Below are 20,838 nucleotides of genomic sequence, written 5' to 3' on the forward strand. Positions count from 1 at the left end.
CACAAAAGGTTTGGTTATTAATTTTATTCAAAAATAAAAATCAACAATTTACAAATGATTTCAAACATAAATATCCGCAAGCAAAAGACAATCATTTCAGAATAAAATGAACAAAAACTGACCATCAAAATATTGAAACTTTTTCTTATTTGATACAGTAAAACTTCAGGGTGGGTTGTCCCGTAGCAGCTATGTATTCAGAAAAACATTTTGTTTGAGTCAACAAGCTGAACTAAACAGCGTGGGTGGCTCCTGTAGATGCATCCCAGTCAGACCCACCAGCAGGATCTGCTTCAGAATAAACAACCTTTTTCTGCTTCAACAGCAGCACAAACGACAATCTTCAACCTGGAAGAACAAGTTTCAGCTTTGCAGCATTTTAGGATGAAGGGACAAGGTTTCCATTAGTGCAAAAAAAATAAAAATAATAATCAAGAGGTAATCTGCATAACAGTCATCAGATCTTTACTCAACAAACTCAGGTTTTACAACTTCATCGCTAAAATTTACGGTCATGTGAGAACTCAGCAAAAAAGAACTTGTGACTTTAGAGAAACTGGCATCACAATGCTCTGACAGTGCTCAGCATGTATATTTCTAACTATAAATACACAAATGCTGAGGGAGGTGCATCTGTTGTTCAGCTCGTTTAATTGTGTGCGTTCAGAACTGTTTTTGACACAAAAATGCACCTCATAAAACAGGCTTTAAATATTTTATATATTTATAATTTCAGTTCAAAACCAGCAAGTGATTTTACTGGAGTTCATCCTTTTTTTTAACTTTAAGGTTTAAGTGTCATATATCAACTGTGCAACATTGCATAAAATGCATTAGAGCCGACTGAGTCTCCCAAAATCTGACAGTTTCCCCGATCTTCTACAGATCTGGTAAATAAAAGGGTCATAACATAAATACACATTCATTCATGGAAAAAAAAGAACAGGCATTCATGGTTGTTACCCCTCCATCACCAAACTCCGTTTTGACTGAAATGCTCTGCCTGAAGATGACTGGGCTGTAAACAAACTTTTCTGAAGTACGTAAAGATTTCCCTGAGATGCTCCTGCTCAGGCTGATTTTTTTAGTAAACCACACAATAACACTGATTTAAAAATCCCGTCTGTTGGTCTTCTCATTGGCAATATAACAAAAGTAATTTGTAGTAAACAGATTCTGGTTGAGGTGTTTTAAAGCGGAAACATAGCGAAATGTCTCGGGCAGCTTTGGATGAGCTGGAGGCCTCTGGAGTCTCACTTCTCCTTTACCTGCTTTCACTTGTGTACAATCAGCATCTGGGTTTATTTATGGCAGAAATCCAGCTGTCTGTGCCGGATCTCAGACTAAATAAGCCTGCCTGAGATCCTCTGGGGTGACCGCGGCTCTCCGGACGCTCTCGCTGGGCCTCGGGCCTCCGCCTCGTTTGGATACGGAGTGGACTGTCCTCCAGTCTCGGGAGGGAGGAACTCTGGAGGATCTACCTTCACATGAGGAGGAAGCAGGAAGCGCTGAAGTCTTGGGAGGTTCTTGTGTACTGCTGGGCCCCATGATGGTGTTGATGACTACAAGAAAAGAAAAAAAAAAAACAATTTACTAACAAATGGAACAAAAAAACAAAAAAGATGAAGTTCCATGGGAGATTTTTACCTTCAAGCTGTTTCTGAACACTGCAAAGTTTCTTCAGTATAGATTTTATTTCCTGTAAACAAAAGAGATTTCCACTTCAATGCAAAGATCGCATTTAACAAACATATTTGAGAAGCAACCAGACACTTTCACAGACCTTGTTTGAAGTTGGAATATCTGGAAAATCCCCATCAGCATCCATCCTTGTCTCCATCTCTTCCCAGATATTAATCCTATCCTGAAACAGAACTCTGTGGGGAGGGGGGGGGAGGGGTTTAAGAGCCAATTCAGTGTTTGAAATATATTTAAGAATTAAAAACACATGGCTATTAGTTTTTGAAGTATTTTTAAATCTGTGTAAAGTTTTACTCTGTGAGCTCAATCATTACATTTTGTTAATAAAAAAAGGATTATTGATGCAATCTTTTTATCCAAAAAAGACAACAAAGTTTTTGCCCTAAACCAGGTCAAAGATGGGGATTTGTATGATCAGGATCTCCTAATCCTGGGAGAGGATCTCCGGACAAAGCACGTCTAAGGAGGAGCTGGAGAGCCCGGTTCTTTGTTTGGACTGGATTTTGGTTCGTTCTCACAGATTAAACATTCAGGACTGTGATGTTCTCAGAGTCACCCCTAAGGTTATCTTCAGAGCCTGTTATGTCCTGTAGTTATGCAGACATATGAAGTCTTTACATGCTTTTTCTCTCCTTAACTCTTACTTTATTTTTTCTGAAAGTTGCTCCGTGTTTTCACTGATGGCCATTATGACCTGATAAACTGGATTCAGCACCAAACTGTCCAGGGAATCCTGCAAAAAAGAAAATAATAATAAAGCGCTCCACCAAGAGAGATTTCTGATAAATCGCATAAGGCATCTCATGACGTCCCACCTCCTCTTTGCTTTGAGCTCGTTGTTTGGATTTCTGTCCATGGTTGATTAAACTCAGATCAGGTTCCTGTCTCGGTGCAGAACTCAGCTGGACTCTGTGGTTTAATCCAGATTCTAGACTCTGAGGAACCAGTGGGAAAAATAATCAGGTTTAAGAAGTTTGTCTGAAGGAACAAAAATATTCACACTAGACAGTTTAGGAAAGCTTTAAAGACCCACTCCAAACATTTTTTGATCTATTGTAAAAGTGTTCCCAGTGTACTTTTAACTGTGATTATGCTGTTTTTGCACAAAATTAAAAACACTAGCAACAGAAGTTCATTATAAATGAATTGTGAGTGGGACTTTTGGTGCAAAGCAACCCCCCCCCCCCTCCTCCTCCTCCCAGTTGCAGAGCAGGGAGCTTGTGGCCCACCCACCGTATTTTCTGTCACAAATAAGCTCTTTTTTTTATTTCTGGCCAACCACAAAAGAATCATTCTACCTTAATATTTACCTTTTTAAAATAGTATAAAACAATATGTAAATCTGCATTCAATTATTAGTTTCTTTTTTCTACAGGAAACAGAAAACAAGCAAACTTTTTTAAAGAAACCATATTATGATGTACGGCCATGTGACCCGTACCAGGATCAAACTTTTTCTCGGTGCTACCTGCTCGTGAGCAGCAGTGGATGCAGTTGCACCGTTCTCCACCTCTGAGACCTGCGAATCGCCGTCACCTGCAACGTCGTGAATCTCTCTGGCTAAAATGGCCAAGTCTTTGGCCAAATCTTGACTCAACCTGGCAACAAAATGAATGCGTGAGCAAACAGACATCATCTCAAGGAACTTTCCCCCACATACTGGCTAAAGTTCCTTAAACCAAGGAGTCAGGTTGACCTTCTCCCGGCAGCACAGATAAGACTGTAGAAGCTTAGGAACATCATCAGTCACTGTTGTTTGGACGACACTAGAATCTCACTTTACACTTGTATTGGCTTTGCAATTAAAGCAGGCCTTCTGTGCTGGAGCCTGTACTGTTTTCAACAAGACCACTAAGGATTCTTGTCTTTGTCTTAGGCTGAGTCAGCTCTACGCCCCTCGACCCAGTAAGATCAGGAAAAAATTCATTTAAACAGTCAGTCATTGTCGTCTGTGCAACACTGTTATCAACACAAATGTTTAAAAAAATATAAAACTGGAAAAACTGATAACTGGCGACATTTAGTCTTTGGATTTTATCACTGCAGATGGCAACAGCTTTCATTGGTGTAACAAACCCTGCTGGGATCTGGAAAAAAAAAGCCATGTTGGAAGGATTGAAGGACAACAAATCTATTATAAGGAAAATGCGAGTGATTAAATAGTTTGGGGGGTTTCTTTTCTTACAGCAGATTTATGAATTCCACAATGGATATATTCCTCTATTATTGCTTTTACTGAAATATTACAGAATATATAACAATTAATTTAGGTCAGCTTTAAAGATATCCAAAACAATTTGGCCTTTTTCATAGCAGAAGTCTGGTTTGGCTGCAGGACGTTTGTCTGACGCGGCTGGAGAAAATTAACAAAATACTTTTTTCGTCGGCTCAACTTTAAGACAAAGTAAAATCAAATAAAACAATGCATATATTTTACGTTTATGGCTAAATAAATGGAAGAGACAATTCATTCTTGTCAATAGTAATAGTGTTAAGAATACTGTAAAAATATGTATCTGGACACAAAAATGCTACAAAACTCATTTGTGTAATTGGAGCAAAAAGTGTTTTCTCTAGGTAAGCCACAATTGTCTTCTCTTCCTTCTTGACATTTAGCCTAATATTTGCAAACAATATATGTGATGATGCTTTTTTGAGTCGGATTGTTTGTGGGGACCTGAAATCCAACTGACTGAATTGAAAATCTTTTGAGCGGTCTTTGTTGGGCGGCGTTTACAGCATGGTCATCTTTTGCTTGGAAAAGAAGACCCAAACGAAAATGAAAATTAGCCCCCAGAATTTCCTCGTTTAAACTGTTTAAAAAAAGTACATACTGTTAGTGTAGATATTTCTGCTGAACTGTTGGCAGGAAAGTTGCTAAAAAACAAAAACAGATCTACCCTCTGTAGGTGAAAAGCTTCAGCTAATTCTTACCGAGCGATCTCAGCACTGTGGGTGGACCAGCTGTGGAAGCTCTCTCCCTGGATTTCCTCTTCAGAGTCTCTGCTGTGGGGCTTGGGATGCCTCGCCACCAAAGGCTGACCGCGTGGACTTTGAAAAGCTGAGGAAGGTTGGGAGCGTTTGTGTTTAAGGTGGCTCCAGTTTGAGTCGTACTCCTCATCTGAGGTAGAAGTATAGTCAGAGCCCTTCTGCCGCCTCCGAGAGCCTTGCCGTTGCCAATAGTTTTGAGGGGTGAGGAAAAATTAGGAGGAGAGAAGTGGGGAAGATGAGAGAGAAAAAGTGCCATGAAAGAACACCCTCCAAGAAAAATGCAGCCACCTTTTTTTTTCCAGATGGAAATCACCAAAACATTTTACAACCCAAAGAATGGAAAAGATCCTGTGAAAGCCTTTGTCTCCACATTAGTTACTTGTTTTCAGCTTTTCTTTAAATCAAAACAATTTACAAACACAAACCAGACCAGGACTTCCACTGGAAGGTGCAGAAAAGATGAATCAATGACTGACACGTTCGAAGAAATGTTCTGTAAAGTTCTTGTCCCAAACCTTCAAAGTGTGCCCACGATGTGAAAAGGTTATTCATTTTTTTGGTTTGTTGCAAAAGCAGTGTGAAGTGTATGTGAAGATACGGGAGTCTACAAGTTAGTGGCAGTCATGTTAGTGAACTCCCAGAACCACAAACACTCTGAGGCTCCGCCCACTTTTACTTTTCCAATTGCAAACCTTCAACAAACTTTGTTCTGCTTGCGTAATATATACTCACTCGCTGTGCTGCTGGTGTACTTGGTGATGCTCGAGCGTGCACGAGTAAGCGGGGTTTTACTGAGGACCGGCTTCTGTGGCCTTTCAATGGGCTTGGCTCCGGAAGCAGACGCCCTCTGAACAGAGTTGCTGCTCGACTCTGTGCTGCGATTGGACATTCCTGTGCTCTTGCCTGTCCACTGAGCGGTGGAAGAGGCATCAGAGTCGCTAGGTGTGTTGAACGAACCTGCTCGCCTGCGAGGCATAGCCAGCATATCCAGTCGGGAGGGTTTCTTTGCTTCCAGGGGCTGTTTAGAGGACAAACTGTTGGCGTCCTGGCCCAGCTTGTCGGTCTCCATCCCTTCGTTGTCGGACTCTCCTAAGCGTGCACGGCGGAGCATGGAGGCCCTTGTGGGTCTAGGTGCAGACAAGCTGTTGGCACGATTTAAACCCTGAGATGCTTTTGTGGTCTTGCCGTCCCCCTTCTGAAGGGGGATTGTGTACTTGGTGCGAGCTTGGCTGTGGTTGGACTCCTGATCAGAGTACGGTAGACTCTGCGTGTCGTCGCTAAGGTCCACAGAGCCACGCTTTCCCGTGCTTCTTCTCAGGGCCACTGGCCTCTTGACTGGCTCCACCTTATTGCTGCTTGATCCATACAAGCGCTGCTTTTTAGACTGGAGACTTGCATCCTGGCTAGTTCCAAAGGTATAAGATCTCTCACGATGGAAACCACTCGAAGTTTTTGGTTTGGTCTTATTGCTTTGCTGGCTGATTGTACTGGAGGTATCGATGTCAGATTCTCCAGACAGAGAGTCTGTGATAGGCGATGGAGTGATTCTGGGATGTCCTGCTTGCAGTTTGGCTTCTAGAACAGCCAGAGCATCCTCAGTCTGTTTGAGGTAAGAATGCGTCTCCGGACCTGTGCTGCCTTGAAAAGTCCCTGGGTCTGGGTCTCTTTGAACAGAATGAGCAGAAATATTTGGCAGTTTGGCATTAATGGGTCCCTCCTTAGTAAAGCTCTCCTGTCTGATTAATGACACTGCTGCTTCTCTCCCTTCTGGACTTTGCATTCTGAGTCCCAGTCCAGGTTCTGAAGCATTGGGTTTGACCTTTCCAGTGTCGTGAGCCCCTTTTTGTTTGGTGAGAGTGGCTGTTGAGAAGGATTTAGTTGTGTGTTTTTGTTCAGTCTTGGGTGTATTGCAATTTACGCCAGCATGTTGCGCTGTGACTTCCTCTTCCGATCCGATGTAGAAAGACGTAGACTTCACAGAACTTTCAAGCTCGTCTCCTTCATCGTACCGCTTTCGCTGACATTGATCTACGATAGATCCATCATCCGACTTGCTGGCATCACTCAGACTGTCTGGCTCTACGTCATCCTGCACGATTAACCTGTAAATACCATCTTCGGGCTTCAGGTTCTCTTCTTTTATTTCAAATGTTGAGTTAGGGTTATAGTGAACATGAATACTGGGCAACGGAGCGTCACTCCTCTCTCTTTGTGGTAGTTGTGGTAAACTGCGCCGAGCCTTTGAACCATCAGCATTGTCCAAGTTGTCCTGGCGTTGGCTGAGAGTACCCTGTACTGAAGTGGAGCAATTTGAATGCATATTAACCACACATACTGAATATCATTCCTATTCATCAGTGTCTCATTACAATTTCAAATAGACCAGCGCTTGCTTGGAAGGCTTACCCTCTCCTGACAGTTCCATCTGGGAGGCGATGTCAGAGAGGCCAGACGGCGGGCCAGATTCTGTGTAAGTGTCTGCCAGGCTGGCCCAACAACACTTCCACTTTGGACTCTGGAGTAACCCTGCACCTGCTGCCTGAACCTGCAGGGAAAGGCATTCAACTTACTCAGCAGCCTTTAAATATTTTTTTTAACAAATAATTATCAGTTCTTGTTTTAGATTCAGTACAAAAGATAAATCAAGTTAGTATCCATCATAACTGCAGAACAAACACACAACTGTGCTTAAAATTCGGTTAGACAGAGACACCAAAACAACAAAGAGCCCACAGTCTGGATAAAAAAAAGATCAAGTCAAACATAAAAAAAATTGCACCAAAAGAAAGGAGGAAGAAGCTGAATCAAAAACAGCAATAAATGCTGATTTTCAACTAACATTCAACTATTTGTGACCTATAGACCCAAGGTGTTTGTTGTTGTTAGAAGTGGTGTTAAATAGTTTCTTGACAGATCCCAGCCTACACAGTAGAGGTTACCTTTATCAGATCATGTCCCTGCTCTGGAGCTGGCCTCACGCCCTCACAGCTACTCTGCCTATCCTCCTCCCTGCCCTGACCAACAACAGGCCTAAACGCTGATGATGTCTCTGCTTCACTGTCGTACAATGGTTCTGGGCTCTCACTGAGACCAAAGACCTGTCAGGAACAAAGCATTTTAAAAGGCATGTGTGCACGAGAAAAGACAATGGGATTCTGGGACATCCACAGCTGATCTGACAGGTCAAAAAGCTGCGAAATGGCAAGGATGTATGCTTTAAGTGACATGCAATGATTTTGAGCTATATCAAACATTTACAGTACAGACCAAAAGTTTGGACCCACCGTCTCATTCAAACTGTAGCTAAAAGAAAAATGATATAGACGGAGCATCTTGCCTGATCAATCTTGCGCCGTGCTTCTTCCAGTTCTTTATCTTGAACATCTGCTTCGATAGTGTACGTTCCTGCATCACTCAGATTGTCCTCCTCCTGATTTCTTTGACTCTGAACATCCACAGTGCGAGATGCCTGGGAACTGACAGGTGTTTTCAGAGGAAAAGGCTCGTGGACAGGGGAAGAAGTCTGAGGCTGGATAAGTTCATCCACTGGAGGAGGACTTGCAGAACTTTGACTGAACTGTGAAATTACCACAGTCCTTTTGTGAGCCATTTTAGGGGAACTAGAAGCACTTTTGTCCAAGCTAGAGGAAGAATTCTGTTTCTGCTGTCTGCGCAATTCAGCGGTAAATTCCTGAGACAGTTTGGATCTCCGGCCTACGCTACCAAAGGGTCTTACAGTTACAGAGGAGGAAGAGCGGGAAGAAAAACCGGTGCTGATGCGGTCTTCTGTCTTCTCTTTTCGTAGAGACCCAGATCGTTGAAATCCAGTGGGGGAAGCATCCTTCAGTGGGATCGTGTAGCGCTGGGTTGGAGGTGTGCATAAGGATGTGGGTGGAGCCTGTTTACCTCCAGAAGGACTTGAGCTCTTGCTTGTTTTTTCCTGATGGGGTTGGAGACCTGAGGGCTCAGGTGGAATGTTATTGGTGAAGGACTGAGAACGGTTTTTCCGCGAGTTATCAAAGAATTCAATGACAAAGGCTTGGTGAGCCTCCGCTTTGCCCTGAATGGAAATAGATTGAGATTCAGGTGAAAAGTCCCCAGAATCTGGGAAGGAAAGGTGTTGGGTTGGGTCAGCCCTCAAGATTTCTGAAAGCTGAGGTTCTGATTGGTTGAAACCATCATTTCGGGTTGGAAGATGCCTCAAATCCGCGTGATTAACATCGTCTCTGTGCTCTGTTGATATTGGAGACAAGTTAGCTAGACTGCAGATTAACACCCTGAAAACAATCATTCTGTAAAAGCACTCACCTTTGGCAATCTCAAAAATGGATGGTTCACTGTTGGTACTATACATTTCTTCACACAGAGACGTCCTCCTCTTTATCATACTAGCATTGCTTTGGACTAGCCAATCAGAAACTTTACTTTCCACAGATATCACCTCCGTAGGTGTGGTTACAACCTCGGCGGTGGGCTGCTTGCGCTGCTGCCGGAAAGCGAACTTGGTGACGTGGTCTTTGATCTTCATTTTACCTGGAGTGAAGTCATCAAATTCGATCGTGAAGGAGGCGTGGCTTTGCACCACAGGGGGTGTGGGAGTGGAAGGGATGCCATGGTCTGATGTGTCCTTTGTTGGAATCTCGTGAAGCTGAGACTCAGGTTTCTTGATGGAGTGCTGCTGCTGCTGCTGCTGTAAATCTTTTGTTGGAATTTCAAAGTAGTTGGGCTCCTGACGAGAAGAGAACAAGGGCTTGGCCTGACTGTCTGACACAGACCCGTTGATCTCAGATTTGAGTGGGTCTTTAGAAGGCTCTGTCAAGGGGAAGAAAATAAGACCACATAAAAAGCTTTAGCAACAGCTCCTTATATGAACATTTTTATTTTCTCAAAACCTATAAATGACATTAAATCCAGCTGTTGGGCTGAGAAAACACATGACTGTTTTTTCTGTGCCAGCCGAACGGAGACAAATATCATTTTAGCGGTTCAGATTCCAGTAGAGGAAAGCAAAACGTTAATCTGTTTCTGTCTGGGCAACATGAGGACAACAATCACCCGTCCTCCCCTTTGGCAGCTTAAAGGGGCATAATCCATCACGAGGCAGACAGGCACTACCCACCGTCCTGGCAAACACTCCACGACTGTAAGCCAGAAACCTGCCAAACATTAAACACCCTCCATCCCTGATTACGGCGTCCAACTGGAGAGCCGCAAAGGTCTAGAATTACCAATTTAGTAGCCATGTCACAGAAGACAATGAACATAAAATAATCTGTGCTTGGATTAGACATCAAAAACTCAGACAGAATACAGAAATACAAGACACACTCTAACCTGGAGACTCTTGAATTCTTTCATCATTATTCTGCTTTGGATTGGATGGATCTTCATCCTCCCCCCACCAGGATGGTTGGCCATATAGTGGAGTCGGCTTAGATCCTGGAGAATCTGTGGAAGCTGGAATAAAACCACACAGACACGAGCAGACATGTCAGAAATAAAACTAAATCTTTATAGTATTTGTAAGAATATTTTCTTATGTAACAGAGTGAAAAATCAGTGCTGCCTCTGATTTCAGTGATGAAACAAACAAATATCTGCAGCAGACAGAAAATCCCATCACTGTCATGTTAACAGTGGGGGTTACACTGATCACACGATTCCACCACACAGTCCTGCTCATGTGATCTCGATGCAGCTAATCCTAATCTTTAAAGTAAAACAATTCAGGTTATAAGGCAACACTCTAGTAAGGCTTCAGTTGTGCATGACATTTACAAACCCCACTATAAACTCAGTAAAGATTCTAAACTATTTCTATTTTGATACAACATGTGCTTTGATTTGCTAAATATTCTGCCACGCCAGCACCACAGGCCGCCAAGCTTATAATGAGTAATCAGATTACGTAAAAACCAAGCAAACATGCACTTCTGTGCAGGGCGAAGCAAAAGACCACTGTTACTATGGATGCACAAGGCATCCATAGTAACAGTAGATTAGGAAGATCAGATCCCTTTCTGCGCAATATTTCCTATGTTTTTATGAAAACAAATATGACTCAAATACTGCCGATTATGTAAAAAAATAAATGTGTTATCTCATTTAATGGGTTTTCTGGTTACGTCAGCCAAATAACAAAAATAAAAGGTCATAATTTTCAAAAGGGAAGCTAAAATGTAAATATTATGGCCTTTAGCCCATAACTAAAGAGCTCCAATGTCTGAGAGGGTGAAGTTAATCTAAGACATGCATATGCAAGAAAAATGAATAAAGAATGTGAGCCTATGAGACGGAAACGTGACATTAAATCCAGTGTAGCACATCCAGTTCATGGCGGGAGAAAAAATGATCAAGATATCCAGTCAAGGGGGTTCAGAGGAGGGAAGTGCGTTTGAATAAAGCAACAGTTAAGGCCTGTTGCTCTCATGCATCTTAGATCTCACCCTAGAGGAGGTGTGAATGCAGAGGCAATAAACTGAAGACATACTGAGACACATTTGGAGAACTTTTCCAACACTCAGACCAATTTCAGGAGAATAGGTGTTCTCTAAACCAGAGTTTTCATCACCAAACACAATCTTTAAAATAAATGTTCATTTTCTGCTTTAAAGTAGAATCCATATGTCCACCAACCACAGAGCCATCCAATCATGAGCCTGAAGTTGTAACCTGAGGTGCACACATTACGGGAACTGACAACTGTTTTCATTTGTAAAACAAGAAAACTAAAGGAGGAGCAGGGCAGCATGGAGCTTAGTTTTTCAAAAATAAATTGTGCATAACCAACAGACAAATTAACACATTGCAGTTTCTTCTTCTGTGTTTTTCATTTAAACATGCCTGCAATTTGGTTTTAAATCCCATAGTGAAACACACAGCAGAAATAGATTAATATTCAACAATTCTATTAAGGGAAAAAACTGAGACTGAACTCCAAAATGCAACCATGTGTCTGTGTTAATAAACTCATTTATAATAAATTGTGACTCTGCAATGTCAGTTTCCTTTCTAACTTATTTGACACATTTTCTCATGTAAATGTTGCTGCTCAGATGAAAGGATGACTGTTAGTCCTCAGGCTGCTTGCTTTTTGTTTGCATACACTGTGTCGATAAAATCCAATCACCCATGATATAACAGTTATATAGAAGACCATTTTCATAAAACAAGCTAAGAAAAATGGTCATAAAATACACAAAGTTTTGCTGAAAATGGATTATTTAAAAAAAATGTTGTTTATTTTATTTTTTTTTTAAATAAAATGATTGTGTTTTGTCTATATATTGTGTGAGATGGAAAGTTAACTGTTCAGTAACTTTAAGTGAAAAGGCTCCGAAACGCCGTAGCTTGATTTGACTTGACTTGATTAACTTGACTTTAAACAGTCAGCTGGACTGTTTAAGGAGTTTAAATTGGCATGGATGTCTTGGGGAAAAAAACGGAGCTCCAAAAATGCAGAAGTTGAATAAAAACACAGTGAAACCTAAGAAAGCAGCTGGAGAAAAAGTTCTATTTATAGCACGAGCTGCGTCTTTCCCACCAACTTCTCACGGGGCCAATTATAGAGGAGAAAGTGCGAGAATTGCTGGATCAACAACAGCTGGAATAGTTTTGTCAGTGTGAATAAGCATCATTCACAAAGCCCTTCCATTGACAAGACAGTGCACCGACTGTTCCACTGTTGCCTGCAGTCCAAAACGTGATTTACCGACTACTTCTAACAGCAAACAAGCTAGTGAGAGACAAGGACAGATCCACCATTCAGAGAGAGGTGAATACAAGTTAAATACAAATCCACGATTCATTCACAATGCACTTAAGCCCTCTTCACTCTGGCGGTGCCTCATCTGTGACCAACAGTCAGGCATGGCTGACTGAGATAAGACTTCTTGTCCTTAACCTCTCACCCCTTTGCTCCCTCTTATATATACCGTTTCTGCCAGCCGTGGGATGTCACCATCGATTTCTTTAGTGGCATCAAGACTGTAGCTTCAGCTGCTCTAATCACATTGCATCCTAATCTCACACCAGGGAAGCTCTTCATAAAAGAAGCCACAGTTGTTCCCTCAAAGGATTTGAAACCAGAGGACTATCTCTTTTTCGTGTGTCTAAAGACGTTCCCAGAGTTTAACTCAGTGAAAGCTGTTCTAAAACAAAAACAATTAATAGAAAACCTCTGGCCTTCCTGTTAACATGCATCTGACCCATCATGCCTGTGAACATAATTTTTTTACCTGTGAGGGACTGGGCTTTCTGCTCAGCCTGAGGTTTGCCCTCTTTGCTCTTTTCTGAGCTCTGGAGCTGCTGTTTTTCTTTTGTCTTGGCTTCCAGGGCCTTCACACCGAGCTGCAGCTGGCTGGTGTACTTCTCGTGCTACACAGGGAACAGAGAGGAAGCAGGATGTAAAACAAACAATCCAGGTCCTCTTCAACATGCTAGGAAGGATGTCCACCAGAGTCCTCTAGTTAAGCTTCTTGTCTTACTTTGGGTCACATGCAAGAACTGTAAAAGGTGAGGCAACTTAGCAATTCAATCTTTAAGTCTTGTTAGGTTTCTAGCAAATATCTATTAGCTTGACAGGCAGCAGGTAACTCAGCTTCTCTGAGTCACTGCCTGAAGCTCCTGCCCCATTAGCTGACTGCACATTTTACCACAATCTCCACCACAGACTTGCCAAACATCTGCAACACCTTGATACACATAACAAGACCTGGAAACAGTGTTGGTGTTGCAACTCCAGCTTAGTCTGATGTCTGGTTAAACACCCAGGTATCCGTTCCATCTTCTCCACCCCTTATCTCCAGACAAAAAGAAAAAAAGCTCAACTTATTCCTAAACCTCCTAAATTGTCCTTTTTATCTCCTTAAAATTCCATTTTAAAAGAATTCAACAAGAAAAATGTGCAACAGAAGCAAGTATTTTGGGTGTTTTTAATCACTAAGAAAAAACTAATCTCCATGTTAGCTGATATCAAAAATATAGTATTTCTCTTAATAAGTAAAAAAGAGATTTACTTACTTTTAGAGCTTCTTCAGGGACCTTGTGTTGACTCTTCTCCAAGATATACACATGAGAATGTATGAAGAGTTAAAGTGCTTCATTAACTAAGATTTTTATAGCCTTCTCAGACATAAAACGTCATGTATGTTGTACATTTGTGCGCTTTGTTACAGTCCAAAGTTTTGTTCAAAGATAGTTATTTTGGGTCGTTATATTGTAATATATTTTTGCCATTTTATCCTGTTTTCATAGTGAGGGGAGGGGGTGGTCAAAGCGTGCTAGAGGCTCCATCGCCAGCTGACCATAATCCGAAACCACAGAGGGATTAACATGCCATTGTCAAGCGGGACCACAAAACCCAAAGACAACACAATAAATGTGTGCGTGAAATGGCTGCCAACCACTGCATCAGCGAAGCTGTTAATGATTAACTTCCAACTCCAGTTCAGTTGCACAAAATGCAAATAAATGCCAATTGTGAACATTTCAACATGAGAAGACTTTAAAAAAAAAAAAGGATATCATAACCAAAGCGAATGACGTCTGACAGCTTGAGAGTGATGTAGGTCTGGTCCGGGATCCTGAGGTCATTCACAAAGGTCTGAAAAACAAAAACATTTGACATTTTTCTCATGATAATTCACAAGAAAATTGAAACTGATGGGATTGCTCTTTCATAGGACACTTCAGTTTTTGTGGCTGCAGGTTGAAATAAAAGTAAGAAGGCCAATGGGCTTTGTCTTCACCTAACATTCTGTGGTGCTTTTATTTTTTAATTCAGTAGCTAAAAATCTCCTTTTGCCCCGAAAGCAGCTCCTACGCTGAGTTTAAAAAAGGTAATCGGAGAGGGATTACAGCTTCAAGTCTTTCACTGTTCTGCTCAGATTAGTTTGGCCACAGTTCCTTCAGCCAATAAGAGGTATTCCAAGCAAGAACAATGAGGGTGTTTTTCCTCACTGGCCAGAGCTAAATTTCCTTGGAATGGTGGTGCAATAAATTGGCAACGGAGCAGTAAGAGGAGGGGAGCTTAAGACGTTTTGGGCCACCAAGAAAAACGAGTTTTTGAACTATAGTCTCCATTTCTCCCCTTTAACAAATGGGCAGGTTTGGTGGCCTGAGAAATGTTGAGAACTTCCAGAATGCCTTGTGCTGTTTTCTTACGATTGTAGACACGTTGCTTGGTACTAAAGAAAGACGAACTCACCCCGTTTAAGCTGCCAAGGTCTTTTACCATGTGCTCATCTGTGTTTGAGGAATAGTTTATCACTGCGTGTTGTTTGTCCACGCTGCGAGACTGGAAAGCAAAATGAAACGATGAAACACGGAACACTTTTATGATTGCTATTCTAAAATGTAGAAAATATGAGAAGCAGTTTAAAATTTATTTTAAGTAGTAAAACAAGAATGAGAAAGTCAGAGTGACATACAAAAACTCTTGACAAACAAAACGTTCCTAGTTTGCTATACTGAAGGAGCAACACTTGCTGTGATTTAGATGAGGTTTGTCATCAAACACATTGTACCAAACCACATTTTCCAGATAAAACACCAACACCAGTTCGAAATCTTGATATAAATTCATAAAAAGGCCGTCATTTGCAGCTCTGAAACTCACCAACATGCTAATTTAGACCGTTAGAACAGGCATGGCAAACGCTCACAAGCCACTGTCTGCAAACAATAAGCGTGCTGTACGGCACTAAGTGCTGATCCAAATCGAACCACTCAAATCGTTTCAACGCTTGCATGCAAATCAGCAGAAACAAGGAGCTTTGCTTCCTTTAATTATCTGCAGGCTGAGCAACTGATTTAGGATGACACAGTCTCTACTCATTAGCACTGGAGGCTTCTCCGTCACATTTGCCACATGGACATTCTGTCCTCCAAAGAACCGCTTTGAAGGTTGCGAGTCACAAATCCACATTAAACATTAGCTGTATGCTGACCAATCCACTCTGCCTGTTTTAAGGATCTAATAAACTTCCTACTGCTCCATTTTTCAGCTGATTTAACCTTGATTAGGTTAACTGTGTGGTCTACAAACCACATATACCACATTCCTTGCTTAATGACCCTCAATGACCCTTTGCCCACCCCGCCCCCTTTTTTACACAGAACAATTCGTGCTCTTACTCTGAAAATCATCAAACACATTATTACATTTGAAATACAATTCTGTGCTTATCATCACAGGAAGTATAGTAGCTGATTAAGACCAAATAGAAGGCAGATCAAACCACACTGAACCCTGACTGAACATTCCAGTCTGTAAGCTACCATTTCAATTCAGACACTATTACACAAAAGCCACAATTGAACACATTAATTACAGGCTTAACGTGATTCAGATCAGAAGCCCTAGTACATGCCAAGTCAGGAAGCACAGCCATGCAAATCAGCCGAGAAACAGAAAAATGTGAATCGTTCCGGAAGGAGGAGAGGCTGAGGTTTTTCCTGGACCCAACAAGAGCTAAGTGAGGTCACAGAAAATGTTTCACTCTGACCAACAGAAAAGCATTTTTGGGCATACCACACACACAAAAAGGAAAAGTTCCTGGAGTCTAAATGCAGAGTGAGAAGGAAAAGTCCACTGAGCAGCTCAGAGGTTGTGTTTATACCAAAAGAAAGACAACTGAAGTCCAAAAACATAATGAAAGAAACAAAAGAATTAGTGGTAGAATCATCAGGTGAAAAAAAAAATGTCTAAAATGTGAAGTTACTTGGCTGAACATTGCCACATATGAGGAGGGCACCAATTCTTGCTAGTTTTTGGAGGACACCTGTGGGGTGTGTCTGCTAACCTTCCCGACAGCAGCTCACCTGCAGCATAAGCTCACAATCATCTCGACCAACAAAGATCATCTCCCGAGGAAGCCGGTGGCGTGTGCCTGAGCTGCTCACCAGGAACCACGATGTCACACTCATGTTGGAGCCACGTGTCAGGATCTTTTTAGCATCCTTTCAAAAAAAAAAAAAGGAAAAGATTTGGTTAAATGTCAGGAAACACGGAAAAAAGAATGAAACCTTTCGGGGAATGTTGTTCAGCAATTGTTCAATTGGTTGTGGAGGGAGAATATTGTCACATTTCTTTATCTAAAACTGTTGTCTGCAACCTTCAACACTTAGAGCCATTCAAGTCGATTTCCAATAGGAGCCACAAAGTCTGACTTCACCCTTTAGAAATATAAAGACACTAAATTGTATTTCGTTTTATTTTTTGGGCAGAAAAAAAAAACATAAACATAAAGAGAAAATAGCCTTTTTTTCAAAATATAAAATAGTATATAACTTTTGGAAAAGGTTCAAATGACTTTCTTTCAAAATAAGACCCTTTGTCATAGCAATGCAGCAAATATATCAGTGCAGTTATTCAAAAAAGGTTGATTTTACTATTTGTGGTGCATTTCATTCAGAAATCTTTACATCTAAATAGTCAAAATTACATCAGAGCAAATGAAGTTAATTTTACTGTATTCTTTTTAACTAGGTGCACTTAAAATCCTTGAATTTGTTGAAAAATAGAAAATCCACCTTTTAATCAGGTGCACCTTAACTCAGGTTTACCTCCAAAAGATTTTCTGTGGTACAAGGCACTCAAAAATCTGTCAAAATGTTTTAGCTCGACATGTGATACACACTTTACTACTGACTCACTTTTTACTTTACAGCTACTTTTTAGAATTAAAAACATTTTATTTTTCTTCAACCAGAGAGCCGCTATGGAGGCCTCTCTGTGGCTCCACAGTCGCAGGTTGTAGACCCCGATCTAAAAATTAGTTTTTGTTACTATTAATGCAATTAAATAAATCACACAAACATTTGTTAGAATGGTTGATTTTTTTTTATAAGATGTCTTTTTTATTTTAAAAAAAAAGCATCAGAAAATGTTCTTTGATTACCAAAATAAAGTGTCAGTGCCTCTTAATCCTACTTTTAGAGCCCATGGTTTACATTTTTTCCCCTTTCCAGCACACCTGATTCAAATAGCAACTCATGCTACAGAGATGATAATTTGAATAAAGTGAGCTGAACCGGAGAAACATGACAAACATGCAATGAAAGGAGGGGATCGGTGTTGGGAAACAGTCTCAACATCTAACAAAGTGTGATACACCTAGAAGATACCATCTTACTTGTGGTTCAAAGTATCAACAAATTGATCTAATCTTGATTTTTCTGTTTATTGGCTGCATTATTTTTCGTCAAATCTATGTATCGTTTAGTATTTCGAAGCATTTACTTTATTTGTCATTTAAAAAAACAGAAATAAATACTCACAGCAGCGGCTACAGATCATCAGGCTGGGGTACCTGTTGGAATGGTCCCCGTAGTGTCAGTTAACGTTAGCCTACAACTTCCAGGACACGGTTTACTTCCTGCTGTAGCTAACTCAACACTAGTAAAACCAAATTTGTCTGTTCTCATGTTTTCAGATTTTTACAGTCTCGTAAAGCCGAGTGAAACCTTTCGAAAGTCACCCAGACAGAGGTGACAGTGACGTAGCTGTGCTCTAACCGAAAAACAAGCTTTTCCCCTTCTCCCCAACATTCTGCTCCCAGCCAAGACTCACCTTTATCGCCTTCTCCGTTTTACGCCTGAGTGAAGCCAGCGTTTTACGTGACGATAGTAAACTCAGTTAATTTTGAGGGTTCAAATATGTTACTGCCCACGAGAGCACTGAACAGGTAAATTTCTAAACACACCCTCTTCCTCCTTTGGGAATGACAAGCGGACGAAACTATTCTCCCTGTTCAGATACAGTGACGTATCTGGTCAAGTCCCATCAAACGAGTTTAATCCTCCTCAGGCAACTGCGAGATGTGTCACTCTGTCTGATTTTCAGGGCCCTGAAAATACAGCAATTGAGAATGCAAAACGAGTCAATGCCCCTAAAGGCATATGTAGAATGTAATTAATCATATAAAAATATATTAGAAAATATTTTTGCTTTCTGACCGGTGCGAATTTTTACATGAACAAAAATGAACTACTGCCAAGACCTGTTTGCCTCGAACAAAAGTTTTTAAAACAGGCGAGTCAACTTCATTCATATAGACGAGCTTTGTCCCATGTCTGTGTTTACTGCCTGTCATTTTAAATATTAAACTTAGGAGTGCAAAAGATTGCGAGACATTTTGCTTTAAATCGCAAACTTGAGATTATCTGTCAACGATATTATTTTGTCCCCTATCTTACTAGATACAAATATTGCAGTATATATTTCAATTTTTAACAAACAGTATTTCTTTGAAATAATTAAAACTACAATAAACTTTGACAGATTTAATTAAATGCCAACAAAACCAACAGGCAAAAGAAATGACATGTCATTGGTGAGGATATTGCCTTTAAATTATGTCAAATTATCTCACGTTTCCAAATACGTTTACCTGATGTAACCCTTGTGCTATCCTAGGCACTTTAAGGTTGGGAGTTGGGTCATCTAGACCCACTAGACAGTGCTCTGAACCTTTTTTCTTCAATGATTTGTGATCTTCACTGGTGTCCATGAATTACATGAAATCTTTCCACCTTTATCCACCTTTGTCATGGTAGGGACAACACGTCAATGTAAGGGTGGGGTCATCTAAGACAGCACAAGGGTTTTTAAACTAGTTGCATGCAGGTAGGCTATCACCGCTAGATGGCGGTAGAGCTATAATTAATTGAATTAGTCTTTTCTTGTTAAACCAAAATGTTCAGAACTGTCCTCAGGTGTCCATTCAGAGTAAAAGATTTATTTGCAAATGATAACACAACTCATTTTCCATGTGTTAACATACTGTACATTTTTGCAGCAGTTCAGCTGTGTGAACTTCTAGAAAGACAGCAGATGTCATTATATTCACAAGCAAGGGACTAAACAATAAAATCTTTGACACAGCTTATATATAAAAACTATATCTATACTATACTATACTATACTATATTATATATACTATATTAAAAAAACGTTTGTATCAACTGTATACCAAATCATGTGCAATATTTAGAAGTTCAGGAAGTGCGGAAGTGCAATAATGATGTATGTGCAATGCGTGTACGTATGTATTTATATAAGTATATATCTCTAGTCCTTTTTTTATTCTGACTAAACAGCTGTAAAGCACCAGGATTTTCGTTGTCACAAGCTTTTGGTGTAACAATGACAATAATAAAATTTCTGATGTCTTTTAGCTTTTTTTACACTTTCTTTTACAGTTTAGTAAAAGAATTGATAACCTAAATTGCATTTTCAGTCAGCTTCCAGCAGCAGGTGGATCAGACGCACATGGATTTTGACTCACTTGTCCGGAAACATTCAAGGCTGTAAATTAAACAAAAAAAGAGGTGTTTTTTTCTGGAGATGAGATTTTTAAACTGATCTCAAGTCTTTCATTTTTGCCTAAGATCACCATATCCACTGTAAAGCATGGGGGTGGAAACATCATGATTTTTTGCAAAGAAAACCAAATTACTGATCTGTATTAGGGAAAGAATGAATGAGACAATGTATGGTCTCATTCATTCTCATTGAACAAAAGCCTCTTTCCATCATTAAGAGCATTGAAAAATGTGTGGATCTTCCAGCAGGACAATGATCCCAAAGACATCACCAACCAAGGAGTGGCTATGTGAAAAGCATTTAAAGGTGGAGTGACCTTAAACAGTTGAAAGTTTGTGCTGGCTAGAAACAGCCCCAAAACATTTCTATTTATTTGCACCATTTTAAATGGTGCATCTGATTCACCTGTATTATACATATAATTCCCTTCAAAATTCACACAATATAATTTTTTGGGATCCTTCTCTTGCATTCTGTCTGCCAGATTAAAGTGTATCTATGATGAACATTACAGACCCCAACTTAAGTCATACTTGTAGAATTGAAGACAAAGAAATATTTTTACTGAATTTTCAAGTGTTATATCTGCAGTTTCCCATCAAGAACCTTTGACCGGCAGATTCATCCTCCACCGGAAGACCTGCAAAAAGCTTTGAGAACACTAGCAAAAGTCAGATAAGTTGCGATAATTGTCATGCAATGGCCGCGCTGGGCCAAGGCCTCTGGCTCGCTAAGTGATGCTTGTCTGCATTGCAGGTGGTCAAAAGACCATACAGTGAGTTCTGGCTGTCAACATCTGCTCCAGAGACCGCACCATC

At 40.6% G+C, this 20,838-nt stretch overlaps 1 protein-coding gene across 9 annotated transcripts; it reads right to left on the bottom strand.

Annotated features, from left to right (window-relative positions):
• Positions 1-9: 9 nt before the first annotated feature.
• Positions 10-18,507, bottom strand: cep170ba (centrosomal protein 170Ba). Of its 9 annotated transcripts, none has more exons than XM_078940645.1 (19): positions 18,266-18,507; positions 16,516-16,653; positions 14,900-14,989; positions 14,216-14,296; positions 13,714-13,770; positions 12,930-13,068; positions 10,027-10,149; positions 9,001-9,504; positions 8,030-8,925; positions 7,632-7,790; positions 7,099-7,237; positions 5,425-6,987; positions 4,636-4,762; positions 3,170-3,299; positions 2,517-2,636; positions 2,346-2,434; positions 1,784-1,877; positions 1,648-1,699; positions 10-1,562 (listed from the first exon to the last, which is right to left on the bottom strand). In XM_078940645.1, exons 2-19 carry the CDS (start codon positions 16,618-16,620, stop codon positions 1,339-1,341), a joined length of 4,692 nt encoding a protein of 1,563 aa, XP_078796771.1. In that variant the 5' UTR covers positions 16,621-16,653; positions 18,266-18,507; the 3' UTR covers positions 10-1,338. The 9 variants fall into 9 exon arrangements, with proteins under 9 accessions (XP_078796771.1, XP_078796770.1, XP_078796769.1 ...); XM_078940644.1 differs by having other exon boundaries at positions 3,143-3,299; XM_078940643.1 differs by having other exon boundaries at positions 4,636-4,867.
• Positions 18,508-20,838: the final 2,331 nt, after the last annotated feature.

Source organism: Oryzias latipes, chromosome 22 (assembly GCF_053564925.1).
Source record: "Oryzias latipes strain Hd-rR chromosome 22, Olatipes_Hd-rR_3.1".
In the NCBI taxonomy this organism is placed as follows: Eukaryota; Metazoa; Chordata; class Actinopteri; order Beloniformes; family Adrianichthyidae; genus Oryzias; species Oryzias latipes.

Excerpts from the sequence above, each read along its gene's own strand:
- cep170ba (XM_078940641.1), bottom strand. The coding sequence starts at position 16,620 with ATGAGTGTGACATCGTGGTTCCTGGTGAGCAGCTCAGGCACACGCCAC. Across the intron at positions 6,988-7,098 it reads GATGGAACTGTCAGGAGAGG|TACAGGGTACTCTCAGCCAA; the intron begins GTAAGCCTTCCA and ends GCTCCACTTCAG. Across the intron at positions 1,878-2,345 it reads CAACTTTCAGAAAAAATAAA|AGTTCTGTTTCAGGATAGGA; the intron begins GTAAGAGTTAAG and ends CCCTCCCCACAG.